Here is an 18,592-nt window from a genome sequence, read left to right as displayed (position 1 = left end):
TACAGAATCTTAACCCAAATATTTTTCTGTCTTGGCAGATTTCCTCTGGTATTCCTTTTTTTTTTTTTTTTTTTTTTGTGGTACGCGGGCCTCTCACTGTTGTGGCGTCTCCCATTGCGGAGCGCAGGCTCAGTGGCCATGGCTCACGGGCCCAGGCGCTTCACGGCATGTGGGAATCTTCCCGGACCGGGGCATGAACCCATGTCCCCTGCATCGGCAGGCGGACTCTCAACCACTGCGCCACCAGGGAAGCCCCCTCTGGTATTCTTGACAAACAAACCCACATTTATTCAAAGAGGGAAAAGAACATTTCATCTCACCCAGTTTGAGTGTATAGTTGAATTGGCTCCAAATCTATTGGTTGAAAATATTTTTCTTAATATGCCCAGTTGCCATTAGCCATCTCCACATTTACTTGAGAATCAACAAAGTTCTTAGGAAGTGAACAATTGTTATTCATTTAAAAGAATAATCTTGGAGCTCAGCCCTTTTCCACTTTTCACTAGAAGCATGCGGGTACCCATGTACCTGGGAGCAGGTGAAAGAGAATGAAGCTAGCATAATATGTCAATGCCGTTCTGTCCAGGAGAATGAGAAATCCACTAGGCTAAATTGTCATTGAGACTTTTTTCTTTTGTTATCTCACTTAAGTAACTCATTTCTAAGTACAAGATTGCAAAATCTAATGAACAACTGTCTAAAAGCAATGACATGTCTTGACATAGCTCTATCACTCCTGCCTTTCCCTTCTCACCTCCCTCTGCCCCATCTCGGAAACTAGCTGACCTAGAATGCTAACCAATCCAGTAGGGAAATGTCCCTTGATCTGGGGGTTGGCAGACAGAACACCTCAACAGTGCTGTGTCTATCTCCATGACCCTTGGAGTCAGGCTAGCTCTCCACTCACTTTCCTAAAAGCAGTAATAACTGAGATACAGAAGCAGGTCAGTTGAGGACAGTAAAAAAGCAACAGGCTGTCTTACTATTGTCACAAAAAAATCACACCCATGAAAGTTCAGTGTTGCTGGTCACCCAAAACACTGAACTCATCACCAGAAGCCTTCCAGACAATGTAATAAGAAATAAAGAACAGGCCAGAAGAAGGAGAAGGAAGAGGGGGAAGAGGAGGAGGAAGAAGAACAGAAAAATAAACAAAAACAATAAAAAGTTTTATGAGCAAATCTATTCAATGCTATCCAAAAAAACTGCAAAAAACACTACCTAGAAAATTAGTATTAGAAAATACTATTGGAAGAATCCTGGTTGACCAGCTGCCTATGCAACCGGATTTCTTTTGGCAGAACACTGGGAACAAGTGCTCAGCAGGTATGAGACAAATCAGTATTGCAGTAACTGACAAATCAGTATTGCAGTAACTCACCTTCCTTGCCCTCAAACTCTTCCTTGGGAAAAAAAGTCTTCTATTTCTGAAGACATATGAAATATAATGACAATAGGCAGAGGTGAGACAAAATCTTGATTTTTTTGTGCTCAGGCTTCTAGCTTCTAAGAAAATTGAGTCCTTAGGAACAAACAGTAAGCAGGTATTTCCTTTACCAAAGTGTAGTTTTGATGGCAAAGAGCTGGGGAAGAAAAGAGAAAGGCAGAACTGTTATGACGTACGTGGCACATTGTTGCCAGGAAAGGGGTTTGTAATGACAGTAGAAAAGTAGTTTCAGTTGAACGATTTGGCCACTTTTCCACTCTTACTCCCTTTTAAATACTCTGGGTTTGGGGATCTTATGAGCTCTTTATTTCACATCCTTGTCAAAAAGAGGCAAGCATATCACAGAATTTTAATTCCCACAAGTACTATAGGGAATTAAATTATGAGAATTTCACTGATGCCAAGAATCAACCTAAACAGGTCAACACTCCTCTCAGAAAGTTCTTTGTAGTTCATCAGTTTCCAATTTTCCTCTTATGAAAGCCAAGAAGAAGGGAACCCCAACTGGAACCTCACAATTATTATTTGAAGACCTTTGGGGTTATTCATTTACTTAGTTTTGGATGGTACATCCAAGAAATTTTGCTAGACTAGTAATGCCCCACTACAAATTGAGACTCTCAATGACTTTTTTTGTTTTTAATTTATTTATTTATTTATTTTTGGCTTTGTTGGGTCTTTGTTTCTGTGCATGCGGGCTTTCTCTAGGTGCGGCGAGCGGGGGCTACTCTTCGTTGCAGTGAGCAGACTTCTCATTGCAGTGACTTCTCTTGTGGAGAGCATGGGCTCTAGATGCGTGGGCTTCAGTAGTTGCGGCACGTGGGCTCAATAGTTGTGGCACATGGGCTTAGTTGCTCCACGGCATGTGGGATCTTCCTGCGCCAGGGCTCGAACCCGTGTCTCCTGCATTGGCAGGCGGATTCTTAACCACTGAGCCACCAGGGAAGTCCTGAGACTCTCAATGACTTTTAATGACTTTTAAAAAATATTGTTCAGACTATTTTTAAATTGTATTTTTAAATTTCAGTCCTTCTTAATTTTTAGTTATTCACTGACATTTAAAATTCTTAAATTGTGGTAAAATACACATAACATAAAATTTTACCATCTTTGCCATTTTTAAGTGTACAGCTCAGTAGTGTTAAACATATTCACATTGTTGTGCAACCAGTCTCCAGAATGTTTTCATCTTGCAAAACTGAAATTTCACATCCAATGAACAACTCCCAATTTCTCCCTTTCTCCAGCCCCTGGTAACCACTATTCTACTTTGTTTCTATGAGATGACTACTCCAGATACCTCAGATAAGTGAAATCATACAGCATTTGTCTTTTTAGGACTGGCTTATTTCACTTGGGATAACATTCTCAAGGTTCATCCATGTTGTAGCATGTGTCAGAATTTCCTTACTTTTAAAAGATAAATAATATTCCATTGCATGTATATACTATATTTTGTTTATACATTCATCTGCCAATGGACATTTGGGTTGCTTTTGGCTATCTTGAATAAGGCGCTTTAACATGTGTATACATTTAATGACTTTTTCTTTTGGTCTGCTTTTATTCTCTCCATTTCTATTTTTTTTTAATCTTTATTGGAGTATAATTGCTTTACAATGTTGTGTTAGTTTCTGCTGTATAAAAAAGTGAATCAGCTATATGTATACATACATCCCCCTATTTAAACAGTTATTAACATCTTTAAGTCCACTGTTAGTGTTGCAACTCTGTTCACTTTTTACCTCCAAAAACAAATTGGCAGCCCTTGGGAACAATATCTACAGAAGGAAAAAGCCACTCAGAAGCTATATTCTTTCCTCTTTCCTTAGGATAATGGGGTTTTTCTTTCTTTTTTTAAAAAAAATAAAATAGTAATAAAGAGGTTCATCCTAGGAAATGACAATACAGTTAAAATCTTGACCTGGAAGCCTTACTCTCCACTCCCAAATTGGCAGGAATAAAGAAGGATACTTTTCCTGTTTCTTTTTTTTGGGGCTGCCTGGCTTGTAGGATCTTAGTTCCCCGACCAAGGATTAAACCCGTGCCCTTGGCAGTGAAAGCACGGAGTCCTAACCACTGGACCACCAGGGAATTCCCCTTGCCCTGTTTTTATATGAGTCAATGACAGGACACCAGGAAAAAGGCAAGATATGTCCTCTCCTATTACAAGTTTCTCTTCCTATTCATAACATCTACTCAGCATTAACCTATGTGCTTCTCATTTTTAATTTCACTATATGTATCTCCTTTTTGATAGCCACACAACATTGAAATTGATCTAACGTGAATTTGGTATTTCCTAAACTATTATGAAATTTTCTGTTAAAGTCAAATTCCAAGTTTCCTTTCCCAGCCAGAAGTCCTTCATTCATAAATCCCTCTAGAGTCTGTCATAAAATGCCAAACAACCAGGACTGCTTTGAAATTACAGTTACTCAACGCACACTGTGATGCCCAGCGGCCTCAGCTGCTAGTTGGACTAGAAGTACATGTTTTCTGTTGTTCTGCTTTTGTTGGTGTTAATGGAAATTGGAGGCCAACAGGTTGGTTCAGATCTCCACAAAAACACTCTACTCTTGTGTGTTACTCAAACCAACACCATACCAACAACTTGGCTAAATTGTTGGTGAGACTTTTTCCTCTTAGTACACTATTTCAGTAACTCACTTCTAAGATTATAAAACATTGAGTAACTTAGCTGCCTAAAAGCAGAAGCATGCTTTGACTTACAATTATTTGTTTTTTCCTCTCTGAGGAGTCTATAAATTGTGCAAGCAATTCATGAATGTATAAAGAAAGTTCCTTAATTGCCCTATGGTTGTTTGATTTGCTTCTCTGGCTTTGATTTATCACAAACCTTTAAGCTGGTTCTTTTAGCTCCCTCTAAAGACTTGGACTTCAAGTCCATCACTTCTGGTCTGACTTCCAATATTCACTTCAGTATCAGCATGAAGAATTGCTTGCCAAAGGGTGACTGGAGAGTAGTCTAAGATGACAAGGAAATTCCCTGGAAAATGTTAAGCAAGAATAGAACCTTCTGTGAGACACAGAAAACATTACAGTCACCCACAGAAAACTTAGAGCAAGACATTTGGAAACTGGGAAGCCAATAAACTATTGTGTGTCTGATTTGTACATAGACACGATGTGAGGTTTTTCCTTTAATCATACAAATTTGTATCTTTGTGAATCAAATTGTGTTTACATAAAGAAGCAGTTTGTGATCAGGTCTCCAAGAACCATGACACAAGTTTGTGCAGTGCACAGCCCACATAATGGAATGTGGTGGCCCTGCCCAATACACATTTAAAGATTTGTGTAAAGATTGCAATATCTTTCAAATAGTGGCTTGTGTTAATGGTTATATGCATGTGTTGTTTTGTTATTATTACTCAATGTACCAGGAAGTTCATTCAGCAAACAAATAAGGGCTGAGGGGTTTTTTTTTCCCTGTAAAATATCCAAAGCACTCCATTGTTGAGGTAACTGTTATAGAATATTCTATGAAGACTCTTTGACTCTATAATAAAATCTTGCAAGTAGTTTAAAGTTGTACCAATCCACAAGGAACAACAACAAACACTACTATTACTATCATTATGACTCTTACAAATATTTCCAAAGAGCTCACAAACTATCCCCACTTTCCTTACCATATCACTGAGACAGACTTAGAAGCAATTATCAATTATCTTCATTTTACACAGAGAAGCTGTGACCCAGAAAGACTTTGGAACTTGCCCAAGGACACAAAGTAAAATGAATGAATGAATGAAGAGAAATAAAGAGAAAAAAGATGAAGAGAAGAAAAGATGAAGAGGAAAAAAAGCTGTAATAGAATTCAGGTCTCCAGATGTTCTCATCCTGGGATTTTTTTCCATTAGAACCACTTTTCTACCAATCTTAAATTTTTACTCACCTAGAGTAAGCCCTTGTAAAAAGCCATTTTAATGGGATTTAAAACCACTATAGAAGTGCTTTTTAATTCCCCCACAGAGTCCATGAACTTTCAACAGTATTGGAAACTTTAAAAGTATTTGTCCTATCAGTACCAGCTCCCTTTCATCCTACAAAAAAACAGATTGTACTGAATTTGACAGTACTTAGAAAACAATCTGTCTAAAACTTATTGCCTGAAAGCAGAAAATGAGAATTCATAAGTACCTTTTATGTACCCCACATTGTGCTATGGGAATATTAAATAAGTACAAGTGTGGTCCCTACCTTCTACAGCCTTACAATTCAGTCAGCCAACCAGCCAGTGTATAAGTATCCCACATTCCAGGCACTGGGGATATAGAGATGACCATGGCATATTCCCAGTATTCAAAGACCTCATAGTCTAATGGGGAAACACTGTACATGGCTAATTATAATACAGTATAAAAGCTACAATGGTAACCCATAAAAGAAAGCAATATACATTCCTTGGAAGGGTGGTCTTCCTGACCTGAGAATGTTTCATAGAAAAGAGAACATAGAAGCTACGTCTTGAGAATAAATAGGATTTTATCTAAAAGAAGAGGGGCACCAAAATATTTCTAGAAAAGAAAAGAGGATGAACTAAAACATGGAAGCTTAAGAGTGAATGGCATTTAGCAGGAGAGTTCAGAGATGATGCAGGAGAGGTGGAGGGATCAAACTGTGAAAGGCCTTACATGAATGTTTCATTTCATAGGAAATGGAGAGCCACTGAAGTATTTCAAGCAGAAAAATAAATCTATAATTTTAGAAAATTAATTGCAACAGCAGCATGGAAGATTGTAAGGTGAAAAGGAGATAAATTGGTAGGCTATTTCATTAGTCCAGGTGAGAGATGGAGAGAGTCCACAGCACTGCCCAATAAAATTTTCTGCAGTGATGGAAATATTCTATATCTGTGCTGTCCAATATGGTAGCCACAGCCACATGTGGCTAATGAGCACAAAAAATTTAAATTGCCACATGTAACTAGTGTCTGCCAAACTGGACAATGCAGAGACATCTTGGAGAAGCTAGCAGTTGAGCTAAGCCTTAAAGGAGGGTTTTTCCAACTGCAGGTTGCAATTGGTGGGTTAAGAAATCGATATGGTAGCTCACGATTGGTATTTTGTAATGAATGAAGACAATAACATAGAACACAGCAGAATGAAACTGAATGGAATAAGAAATAAGATATCAACATGCAGAGTATTATTTTGAGAGATGTTTATTTCAGTTATATGGGTATATGTATGTGTATGTGTATGTACCCTGGATCAAAAGTAAAATGTACTTTTCATCTCTATTGTGTTTGAAAATATTTGAAAGCCAGTCCTTTATGGAAGTCTATTATTTAATTATGTTCAAAGTTATGAGGAAGAGTTTTGCAGAAAGGCAGAACAGCATAAGCAAAGTTCATTGGAGTTTGGAATAAGGGTAACTCTGGACCTTTCAAGACTTTCCTAATTATTTTTTTGCCTTCAAAAAATTTTAATAGACTTTATTGTTTAGAACATTTTTAGACTTATGAAAAAATTGAGGTGATAATACAGCAAATTACCATATACCCTGCACCCAGTTTCTGCTATTAACATCTTACATTAGTATGACACATGTTACAGTTAATGAGCCAACGTTGGTATGCTATTATTAAAGCCAATACATTACTCAAATTTACTTAGTTTTTACCTAAAATCCTTTTTCTGTTTCAGGATTCCATCCATTACACATTACATTTAATGGTCATGTTTCCTTAGGCTCCTTTGGGCTGTGACAATTTTTCATACTTTGCTTGTTTCTGATGATCTTGAGAGTTTTAGGTACTAGGAGAATTTAAGGTCAGGTATTTTTTAAGATGCTCTTCTGTTAAAATTTGTCTGATGTTTTTTCTCATTATTAGACTGAGGTTGTGGGTTTGGGGGAGGAAGACCAAAGAAGTAAAGTGCCATTTTCATGCCATCATATCATGGATACATACTACCAACATGAGTTATCACTGTTGACAGTGGCCCTGATCAGCTGGCTGAGGTAGCGCTTATCAGTCTCCTCCATTGTAAATTTACTCGTTTTTATCACCCTTTTTCACACTGTACTGTTTGGAAGGACATCACTCTGCTCCTTCTTTAAATGAATTACTTAATTAAAGGAAGCCTTGAACTTGAGTAAATCTATTGAGTTCTTTCCAAAGAAAGCTACTTCCGAGTACAGACACAGTCTCTTTTTAGATACAGCATCTCTCTCTGCAGCAGCAGGCAGGATACTTTTTCCCCTTCTCAGGTTTTCAAGTTCCAAATATGAAGCACAAAAAAAGCTGGGTGATTGACGTAGAATTCCAAAATAAGTTGAGAAGGAGTTAACCCAAATTCAGTTGCAAATCCTTCTGACTTTTCTCTTCAGCCCCGATTCTGACATTTTAGAAGGAAATTTAAACCAAAATGTGTTAAGTCTTTTTCCCCTCCTCCGGAGGGAAGGTTCATTTTTAGCTAATGTTTAGAAAGGGAAATCCCTTCCTTAGAAAATCCAATAATTTGGAGTACTTTCTTTAGGCAGAGGAGGGCTGCAGGATGAAGTCGTTTGCAGTATTCCCAAGGAAAACGCCACCCTGACAAATTCTCTGCTACTCATCTTTCATTGTGGTTGCCTAACCTTGTACCACTCCTGTTCCCATGGAGAGAACCAAAACCAAAAAGCCTCCTGAGCAAGCCCAGTCTCTACTTTCGCCACCGCCCCGCACGTTCCCTTTTACAGCGTTCTCATTTCATGACTCATATACATGGGTTCATGAGAGCATGTGGGTTTTTTTATTGCTCTATTTATTCTACCCTTCTTCTCTGTTCAGGCCAGAAGAAAGGCTTGCCCCTGAGTAATGTGGATCACAAGTCCCCGGAATTCACCTTCTCATTGTGAGAGAGGAGATTAAACTTTACTTTTCCCCACTGTACACAAATCTAGTGAGAGAAAAATACATTCAGTGACATTCAGAAATAAAAAATAGCCACTTACTCTCCAATCAATTATGAGATACCTTCTTAGGGGAATTCCAAGTCCTCACTGTTTTCTACTATCAGTGTCCCCCATCCATTCACTGGGTTCCCTTTAGAAATCACTCTCTCTCTTTCTGGTTCCCAAGACTCTCATAATCCTTCTCTAATAATCTCTTCCTTCCCCCGTTTCTCCCCCAACCTGGCAAAACTCTTATTCGGGTCTTTTATCCATGCTAAGTTGTACACTACTAACAAGAACCTTAGCCTTTGCCAGTTCCCAGTAATACTTGCAATAAATGAAGACTTTGCCAGACCTTCATTTTACTAGAGGAGAAGCTGAACAGTGGGATTTCAGGAAAGAGTCTTGAGTAAGAGAAGAGTAGAGCCTGGGGAAACAGAGAGGGTGAGGCTGAAGTCTTCCAGATACCTACACACTTGATTTCAATGTCCTTGATCAACTTTGAAGACCACAGAAAACCTCCATTGGAATTTTTGCTTCTTTCATCCAATGTCAATTCACGAAACACAGGGTATTCACCACCTGGAATAGTCCAGTCACTTTAATTCAGTTTGACAAACCAATTTGATGTCAACCAATTTAATATCAATTTAATGTTAGCCTCATAGTCTTGGTACTTTTCTTTAAAATGAGTGATTGGGTCTAGGGGATTCTACAGTCCATCCAGCTGCTAATATTCTAGGATTCCACTTTAGCTACCCAATACATGTGGTAAATATTGTCTAAAATATATATTTGTGGAATATATCCAGCTGAATGATAATCCTTGGGGGCAATGGCCCTGACTGTCTCAGTCACCATGGTATCTCCAGTTCCTGGTGCGATTACCAGCATGGTAATAATTATTTTTAATAAATAAAAGGAAGTGGTGGAGAGGGAAAGCCTTTCACCAGTTAGATTCCATCTTCCTATCTATGTATTTCCTCCATATACAAATCCCTTTAATTGATGCTTTGCTTGCATTTTTGCTAATCCTCACAGCAACCTTAAACATAAAGGATTATTATTTCCATTTACAGATGAGGAACTTGAGGCCCAGAACAGTTAAGTAACTGGGCCAAGGTCACATACTCAGCAAGTGGAGAAGTCAGAACTTGAACCAATGCCTGTCCTTAGTCCCAAACCCATTATGAAAATGCAATAAAAAGCACTTTCTAAGCTACAGATAATCCTATGAAAACAGAAATTGTTTCTGTTATTATTACAAGAGAAACCCTGATAAATCAAGTCCATTAAGCATCTTAGAATGTGGTGCTACATGGATCCTCCTGAAGAAGGAGATGTTATCCTGTTTTTAAAACAATGGCCCATGTCTGTGGGTCTATTTCTGTTTTGCAAATAAGTTCATTTGTATCCTTTTGTTAGATTCCACATAAGTGACATATGATGTTTGTCTGTCTGACTTACTTCACTTAGTATGATGATCTCTAGGTCCATCCATGTTGCTGCAAATGGCATTATTTCATTCTTTTTTATGGCTGAGTAACATTCCATTGTATATATAGTTTGGTTGTGGTATATATATATATATATATATATATATATATATATATATATACCACACTTATGGTTACGAAAGGGGATGGGGAGGGATAAATTAGGAGGTTGGGATTAACATATACACACTACTATATATGTAAAACGGATACCCAACAAGGACCTACTGTATAGTACAGTATTCAATATTTTCAATATTTTGTAATAACCTATAAGAGAAAAGAATCTAAAAAAGAATACACACACACACACACACACACATATAACTTGAATCATCGTGCGGTACACCTGAAACTAACACAACATTGTAAGTTAACTATACATCAATAGAAAAAAAGGAACATTAAAAAACAAACAAGCAAACAAACAATGACCCAGAAAAAGCCTTTCCTCAGGCCTCAGTATCCATCCTTCCAGGTAACAGTGCTGGCCCTTGCCTCACCCCCACTTTTTACAGAGAGCTTCACCCGCTTTGTGTCCCACAGGGGCTCACAACCCTCCCCAGTCACCTGAAGGCATCACCACACAGCTTCAGCTGTTAAGAGTCAAGCCCCCCAAAAAAAAAGTCAAGCCCATCCAGGCCACTGTACCACTGAAGACATACCACAATGTGCTTAGGCAGTGTCAACTTTGAATGCACAACCTCATTAAAGATTTAAGAGGGTTTTAAAAATCACCAAGTTTAGAGAAAAAATTAAAAGAAGGAGGAGGAGGAGTAGGAGAAGAAACAAACTACTTCCTCCCTCTTTTCCGTATACGGGAAATCACCTTTTAAAAAACATATAATTAAAAATAAGGAGAAGTGTGGTGTGCTTGAATAAAGTAAGCATTTTAAGTCTCTTGTTTAGCTTTACTGGGATATGCCATCAGGTCTTTAAGGGCAAGTTAATTTCACATTTGATTGTGAAAGATTAAGACATTAATTTGTTTGCTGTCATCTAGCTCTAGGTTACCTGTGAATAATTAATTTCATGCCATTTTTGTCATCTTATTTCTCAAATTCAGCCTCTTTTCCTAGCTTCCTCCTTAGCATTTTTCCATGCCCTTTCCCCCTACTTAGTGCTAATTCCTGGCCCCTCGTCACTGCATGTTTGTTACATGGTCCAGTTTGCTGCTGCCTAGAAGAGCATCTCTTGTCTGCAATGCCATTTTGGAACAGATTCCTTCTGAGGCTGTTACTACTAAGAGAAAACCACATAGTAGTACTCAAAATACCCTTATTTAATGAATGAGTGAATTCTCCTTCCCACATTACTCATCTTAAATTGTCTAAAGTGGTTGTCTTAAATCTTCCATGTTGTCCCATAGGATAGTAGTCCCCAACCTTTGTGGCACCAGGGACCGGTTTCATGGAAGACAATTTTTCCCGGGGGTGGGGGTGGGGTGGGGGATGGTTCAGGCAGTAATGTGACATTGGGGAGCGGTGGGGAGCAATGGGGAGCGGCAGATGAAGCTTCACTCGCTTGCCTGCTGCTCACCTCCTGCTGTGCGGCCTGGTTCCTAAAAGGCCACAGACCAGTAGTGGCCCACGGCCCAGGGGTTGGGGACTCCTGCCACAGGAGACTTCAAAATGGACTCAGAAGGAAGTAAAACATATAACTGAAGCAAATCCAGAACCTCAGTATAGTGCATATTCTAACAATAGGTTGTAGCAGATGATTTACCAATAATAACCAGCTCTCTTCTCACCTTTTCATGAGAAACAATGAATAGGTAATCTTTAAAATTGCTTTTCATTAATAAGGGGAAAAAGAATCAAAGAAAAGGGGGATATCAATGCTTTTTATTGACTCTTTTACTTGAGACTGAAGTGAGATGTGACAATAAAGTACTTTTTACATGTCAGAGCTGACTACTGAGAGGGCTGGGAAATGATCCAGCGTACTGTAGAAATGGGCAAGAAAAAAAATTTTTAATCTTAATTCTTTAAATTGTTAGCAACATGTGACCAAGTTCTTACCAGGTATCCAGCTCTGGTGTAATGCATGTTGGTCTGCTTTAGAACTGTCATCTCCTTGACTGACTGACTGACTTGTACAGCTTAACACAGTGAACGCTGACCACCTCACGGTTTCTATGGCTCAGAAATCTGGGCACAACTTAGCTTAGGGTCTCTGGCTCAGGGTCCCTCACAAGGATGCAGTCAAGGTATCCACTGGGGCTGCTCAAGCAAGAAATTTAATTTTTGAAGAGAAAGCAATAGGCAGGCAGTTAATTAGTAAATTTTTAAAAGCTAAAATATAGAGAGAAGTCAATGATGTTTCTAAATGAGTAATTTATCTCATTTATAAAAGTAAAAAGAATATTAAGAATATTTAAACAGATTTTCAGTATATGGTTGATTCTGAATGAGTAACGCCCATGAGACAGCAGAGGCATAGATTTACTGAAATGATTGGTATTCAAAATCATTTCAGTTTGGCTTTAGAATGCAGGGAAGGCAACATGTCCATATGATCTTAAAGGCTCATCCTCTCAAACCCACCACAGCATTCCCCTGTTAAAAACCTTTGGAGCCCCTTACTCATAGGATCAAGACAAAATACTTTGCCCACTCAGCTAAGGCCCTAGGGTACTTGGCCTCACTCTGGTCATTCCCTTGACCGCCTATCAAGCTCCTTCCCACCCCTAACCTTTGCACAAACACAAGTTGATCCCTATGTCTTGTCCATTCTCCCCATCTGACTACTCATTTTATCTGTTAGATTCACAATCATCTCCTGGATTTTATCTCAAATATCTCTTCCCCAGAGACATACTCAGACTGGATTAGGTTTCCCACAGCCCCTTATACATTGCTCTTGCCCTTTAGGGCATAATACAGTAGATAATTATATATTTGTATACATTATTTGATTGCTACCTGTCTTCCCAACTGGACCAAGCTTTCTAAGAGGTGGGTCTGGGCCTGTCTGAGCCATCATTCTCCCACCTTCACCCAGCACAGTCTGGAACTTCATACCTGGTGAATGGACTCTCACACTCCTGATCAGTTACCTGGCGCCACCCCAAACTCTGTCTAGGTAATGAAGAGGAGCAAGTGTAGGTATCCATCAATAAGATTTTTAAAAATTAAATTTAGTTTGAAATATACAGTTTTCTCATGGGACAGCCTAAAAGCTCAAATAGGGATACCTCCTAATTTCTCTCTTTCAGCCTATCAGTGGGAAGTCTTGGTTGCTTGGATAGTATTGTTCATTGAAATTATCACTTCTTCTGTCACTCATTTTCTCTTAAACCTTTGACCTTTGCTCTTTCTCTGCAACCAGAGTTAGGAGTGAAAAAGAACATTGGAGGTAACTTCTCACTGAAGTCCACCTGCCAGGACAAACCATTCAAATCCAATTACTTCGTCTCCACTCTGGCTTCTAGGAGACTAAGTAAAGGTATTATCTACTTATTTGGATTACTCTGGCCATTATTACAAATAATCATGACCTGGAAACACAGAGACTTTCCCACTTTAAGTTTTTGTGGAAATTTTCCTTGTCAGAAAGGGTTCCTTACTATCAAAGCCAAGTTACTGAAAGTCAGCAATAGCCTACCGTATCCCACTTAGGTTAGGACTGTGAGTCATCTATAATTATTTTTTTGAGTTGGTTACTTGTCATTCATTCATTTACTCATTTGTTCAGCAAGTATTTACTGATGACAGTCTTTGTGCCAGGCATTAGGATCATGAGAGTCTCCCCATAGCCTGAGTCCACGGTCTTATGGAGCAAAAACATCTTGCTTTTACTCAAAAGAGAATCAAATAAAAGAGAGATACATTCAGGTCAGAACACAGGAATGATCTTCAAAAATATTTAACTGTGATTTGAATAATAAAAGTTATCAAGGTGGACTTAGATGATGTAGCACCATGATACTCCTAGGAGTAAGCACAATAGGTACAGGTCAGCTTGTCTCCCCAAGGACACCCACCATGTCTCTGTCTGCAAAACCTTCCCAAGAATCTTTAAGAAATGAATGAATAAATAAAAATTGGTATATCGGGCTTCCCTGGTGGTGCAGTGGTTGAGTCCGCCTGCCGATGCAGGGGACATGGGTTCGTGCCCCGGTCTGGGGGGTTCCCACACGCCGCGAAGCGGCTGGGCCCGTGAGCCATGGCTGCTGAGCCTGCGCGTCCAGAGCCTGTGCTCCGCAACGGGAGAGGCCACAACAGTGAGAGGCCCGCGTACCGCAAAAAAAAAAAAAAAAAAAAAATTGGTATATCAAAAAAAAAAAAAAGAAATGATAGATGCCCTTCCTTCTAGGAGGTTTTCCACATAGTTTTAACTGTGATCCTATCTGAGGGCCAACAAAACATTTTTATATGGTTTTCATAAGTTCTCTACCCAAAAACCAAATGACCACCCAAAGGTACACTTTGGGCTTCACCTTTGTTTCAGAGGTCCTAAGACCATCTATATGTCCAGTGCCTCACTAGAAAGACTCATAGGACTCAACATATATTCGCACTCACAGCTAAGGTTTATTATAGCAAAAAGATATACAACAGGATCAGTCAGGAAGACAGACACGGTTGGAGTCTGAAGAAATCCATTTATAGGCTTCAGATGTTCTCTTCCTCCCATGAGTGGACACACCAAGTGTGCTTCTTTCTTTACCAGCAAAAAGTGCAGTGATACATGTCAATGTTTCTGCTCAGGGAAGCCCATTAGAGACTCAGCACCAAGGTTTTTATTGGGGCTGCTCACATGGACACTCTTTGCCTGGCAATTACAAAAATTCCAGACTCCCAGAATAAAGCAGGTATTCACCATAAATTACAGTGTTTGCACAGTCTAGGCATAGTGAATCATCCTTATCCATTAGGGAACAGAAAGAACATTCCAAAAGCCAAGTTCCCAGATGCCAGCCAAGGACCCTTCTAAAAATAGCAGCCTCAGGTTTGCTATATTAACTCTTCTCTGCACACTATTCTTTAATCTTCTACCAGAATATATGCTGTAGGAAATAGAAAACTCACGTTTATCTCTCTAAATGTACAGGGCTAAAGAAAATGTGGTTAGACTCAACTGTAGATATTATTATCACTAGAGTTATTACTAGCAATTATTTTTAGATGTCACTGTTAATAATATTATTGCTATTCATTCTAGTAGTAATTATTAGTAGTAATGGCAATATTATTAATTCCTATGATTAATATGTTGTTATTATTTCCATATAATATTCCTATTAGTAATTCACTCAATGATCATTAACATTCTTTGAAAATTTTTGACATGCTGAGATCATGAAAATATCAGAAGATTCTGTGTTTAGTGCCTTATTTTTTTTTTTCTTCTAATCTGTTAACTTTTTTAACAGGACAGACTTTCTGCAGCTTGAAGGAACCAGCCATGGATTTCAAACGTGTGAAGGACTATTTCTCCTGGCTCTACTATCAATACCAAATCATTAGCTGCTGTGCTGTCTTGGAGCCCTGGGAGCGATCCATGTTCAATACCATCTTACTAACCATTTTTGCTATGGTGGTATACACCGCCTATGTTTTTATCCCAATCCACATTCGCCTGGCTTGGGAATTTTTCTCCAAAATGTGTGGCTATCACAGTACAATTTCTAATTGATCTTGTTTGTATACTGTGAACTGGCATTACATATGTGTACGTTGCTTACAATGTATTAATTTAGGTGAATACTGTAGCTTCTTTCACTGTCTCACCTGAAAAGCTCTCTCCTCTCTATGCACTCTTATATCCTGCCTGAAATTTGAGATAGATGTCTCTTTAGGTTCTTTTGTACGTGCTACATTTGTGCATCAGACCATAGATAACACAATGACCTTACCTCACATACCATATTCTCTCAGCTTAAATCTATGACTTTAGATTTTGTTTTTAATTGGGAAATTTCATATCAACTTTTTCTGGGAAGTAGGCTCATAAGAGACCTATCAGAATCATATTTAAAATGCTCTCTTGATACCTATTCTATAGTGAAGGATAAGGATATATTTTTTAAAAAATTGTTCATACACTACCGTCAAAAGTATCTTATCCTTGTTTACAATATACAAAAAGATCTGAATAAATTATATAGACCCCCTAAAGTCTTATTTTCTAGTAACCTGCTGATACCTAAAATTCTTTTACTTCAAGCACAAAAGAATAGGTTGAAGGTAATTATCTCCTTTCAGACATGGTTCATGAATTGTTTCAAATGTCTCTAAAAGTATGGCTTTATAACAGTTTAAAATCAACAATGTTGATTTTAGATGACCCAGTAAGTATTATAATACAAAATCATTTTAAGTGTAAGAAAAAATATACAATCAAAGTAAATTCAGATACTGTGACTTGTGATGCTGCCTTGCCTTGCATGATGCTGGGGGAAAAGAGACAAGAAATTGCATCCTTTCTGTGCTTTCACTCAGTGGAGGGGTGGGGTGGGGGGAATCATATATTGGGCTACAGGAAGAAAAGCTAATAAATAGGCTGGAAGTAATATTCTACCAGCAGGAACTTGACAGCTCCAGTTAAATGTTTTGATACAGTGGCTCCTTTGCAGAGCAAAACCAAGATTTATTAAATTTCCTTCAAAGTGTTTATCTTAAAAACAAATACAAGTTTTTAATTATACTGCTGAATCAAATGTGAATGCCAAAGGCAAAACCTTGCAGTTTTTCTTTCCTCTCAATAAATCTTAATGTTAGTAATTCTGGAGGGTAAAAATGTAAATAGTTTTTGGACAATATTTGCACCCTTGTTTGTGTTATGAAAAAAAAATTTTCCAAGGAGAGCTAAAGAGAAAAATGTTTGGCATGCCAAATTAGCTTGCATGTTTGTTAAAAAAACAAAAACACGTGTTTTGAAGATAAACCAGGTCTGAACATGTATGTGTTGATTTTTGCAAAATAAATTAGGTTTAATTTTATAAATAAAATATCCACCTTCAGATTTGCTTCTTTCTCCTATTGCACTAAATATCTAGGTAGGTGCTTACATCCATATTTCTCTGCAAACATCATTTCTTAGTGATCCAAGGTGGTAACTGATCTTAAGATGGTAGGGTAAAACTATTGATATATTTATCAAGAGTCTTCTCCATGGTGGACATGTTTTACATGTTGAAGTAGGTTTTAAGGTCTCCCAGTTACAGGTAAGGGACCTAGAACTTGGAAAAAGTACACTTCTTGTTCGAGGTCCTTTAACTACTAGTGGCAAAGCCAGGAAGCAAATCCAGGTCAGGACCACACTGGGCCCTGAAATATTTGCCACATGGAAGCCCATGGAAGGACAATGTGAGCAAGTGAAAGTTAATAGGCTGGGGATCCCAAACGTGTTAGAAAGCAGAACGCCATCAATAAAAGGGGTGAGGGGCTGAGGAGACAGCCAAGGTTGGAGGAATAAGCTCAGGTCCCAGCTCTGCTTCTGCGGCTTAGCGGTGCTGTGTTCACCCATTTCTATGCTGTCCAGGCCCATAGGCCCCTTTTAAAAGAACGCTTCACTTTTAAATATTTAACAGAGGATTCTCAGTTAAGCTTGTACTTGAATGCATTCCCAGTTCACAATGATTCAACACCCTTATATACATGGACCCCTGCTAAGTACTCTTGGAATTCAATCACAAAGATACTACACTGACCTTCTAAAAATCCTTCTAAAATAAGAATCAAAATATTATAAATGTGAATAGACACAGTAAAGCTTAATAAAGGATATTGCAAAGCACTGCCCTAGGATGTCGCTTCAAAGGTAAGCATTTCCTCTAAGCGATCAAAATAAACACAGGGTCCAAAAAATATAATCAGAGTTTAGAAAAAACTATCTGCATGCAGAAGGGAAGAAAGCTCTACCTGCTCTGCTCTGTCTATTTTCTAGACTAAGCAGAGATGCTCTTTACCTTGACCATAGTTAGCCTAGATTAGGAACATTTATATGCTTTTCTTTTGCTTCTATTATTTATATATTTCAATGGTATGTACAGAACTTTTAAAAAAAACTTAAGCTAAGAGTTTCACGGTTCAAATGGGCTTGCATTTGTCACTCACTAAACTAGGAATCATAAAATATTCCTTCACTGGCATTGGCCAAGTAAACAATCGCTTTTGTCTACTTGTGCAACAAAAAACACGAAAGGCCAAGAAATCAGGCAGTTTGAACATCAAGATAGGACTGGTCAGTCTTTATTAACAAGTCACACAGGCAAAAAAAAATCGCTAGTCAACATTTTCTGCTTATTTCTTCTATCACTAACATATTTGGGTCTTCTCGCTAGTGGCGGCTGTGCCTCTGGAAGGCAGGAAATTTGTCCTTATTTCTGCATCCTCAGTTTCTGGCCCAATGCCTGGTACAGAGCTGAGCAGATACACATCCGATGAAACATGACGTAGTTCCCCATACCCTCTTTCCACTCAGAAACAAGGAAGCTCAGGATGTATAGCTTCAGGCTATTGACCAAAAGAGTAACATTCTTCATTTGCTCATTCATTCAACAAATGTATTAAAAGTCAACCATGTGTTGAGGGTAGATACAGGAATAGAGAGAGGGATAGATATGTGATGAAGAAAGTACAGTAGAAACTAGGGGTTAGGTATTTAGGTGTTCATTATAAAATTCTCTGTGCTGTATGTTTGAAATTTTTTATTTAAAAAATGCTGGGGAAAAAGCCCACCATGTGCTAGTCATTAAGCTTGCCACTAAGAAACAAAGATGAACAAGACAGAAAGA

At 38.4% G+C, this 18,592-nt stretch overlaps 1 protein-coding gene across 1 annotated transcript in view; it reads left to right on the top strand.

Annotated features, from left to right (window-relative positions):
- SPTSSB (serine palmitoyltransferase small subunit B) overlaps positions 1–16,804 on the top strand; it is a 28,484-nt gene extending 11,680 nt beyond the window's left edge. Inside the window, exon 3 of the mRNA XM_065876942.1 lies at positions 15,227–16,804. Coding sequence (XP_065733014.1) covers positions 15,259–15,489 — 231 coding nt within the window. The 5' untranslated portion in view covers positions 15,227–15,258 and the 3' untranslated portion in view covers positions 15,490–16,804. The remainder of the gene's footprint in view (positions 1–15,226) is intronic.
- The last annotated feature ends 1,788 nt before the right edge of the window (positions 16,805–18,592 follow it).

This window comes from Phocoena phocoena, chromosome 4 (assembly GCF_963924675.1).
Source record: "Phocoena phocoena chromosome 4, mPhoPho1.1, whole genome shotgun sequence".
NCBI lineage: Eukaryota > Metazoa > Chordata > Mammalia > Artiodactyla > Phocoenidae > Phocoena > Phocoena phocoena.
The sequence above is the reverse complement of the archived record's forward strand: the minus strand, read 5'-3'. Positions and strand labels throughout refer to the sequence as shown.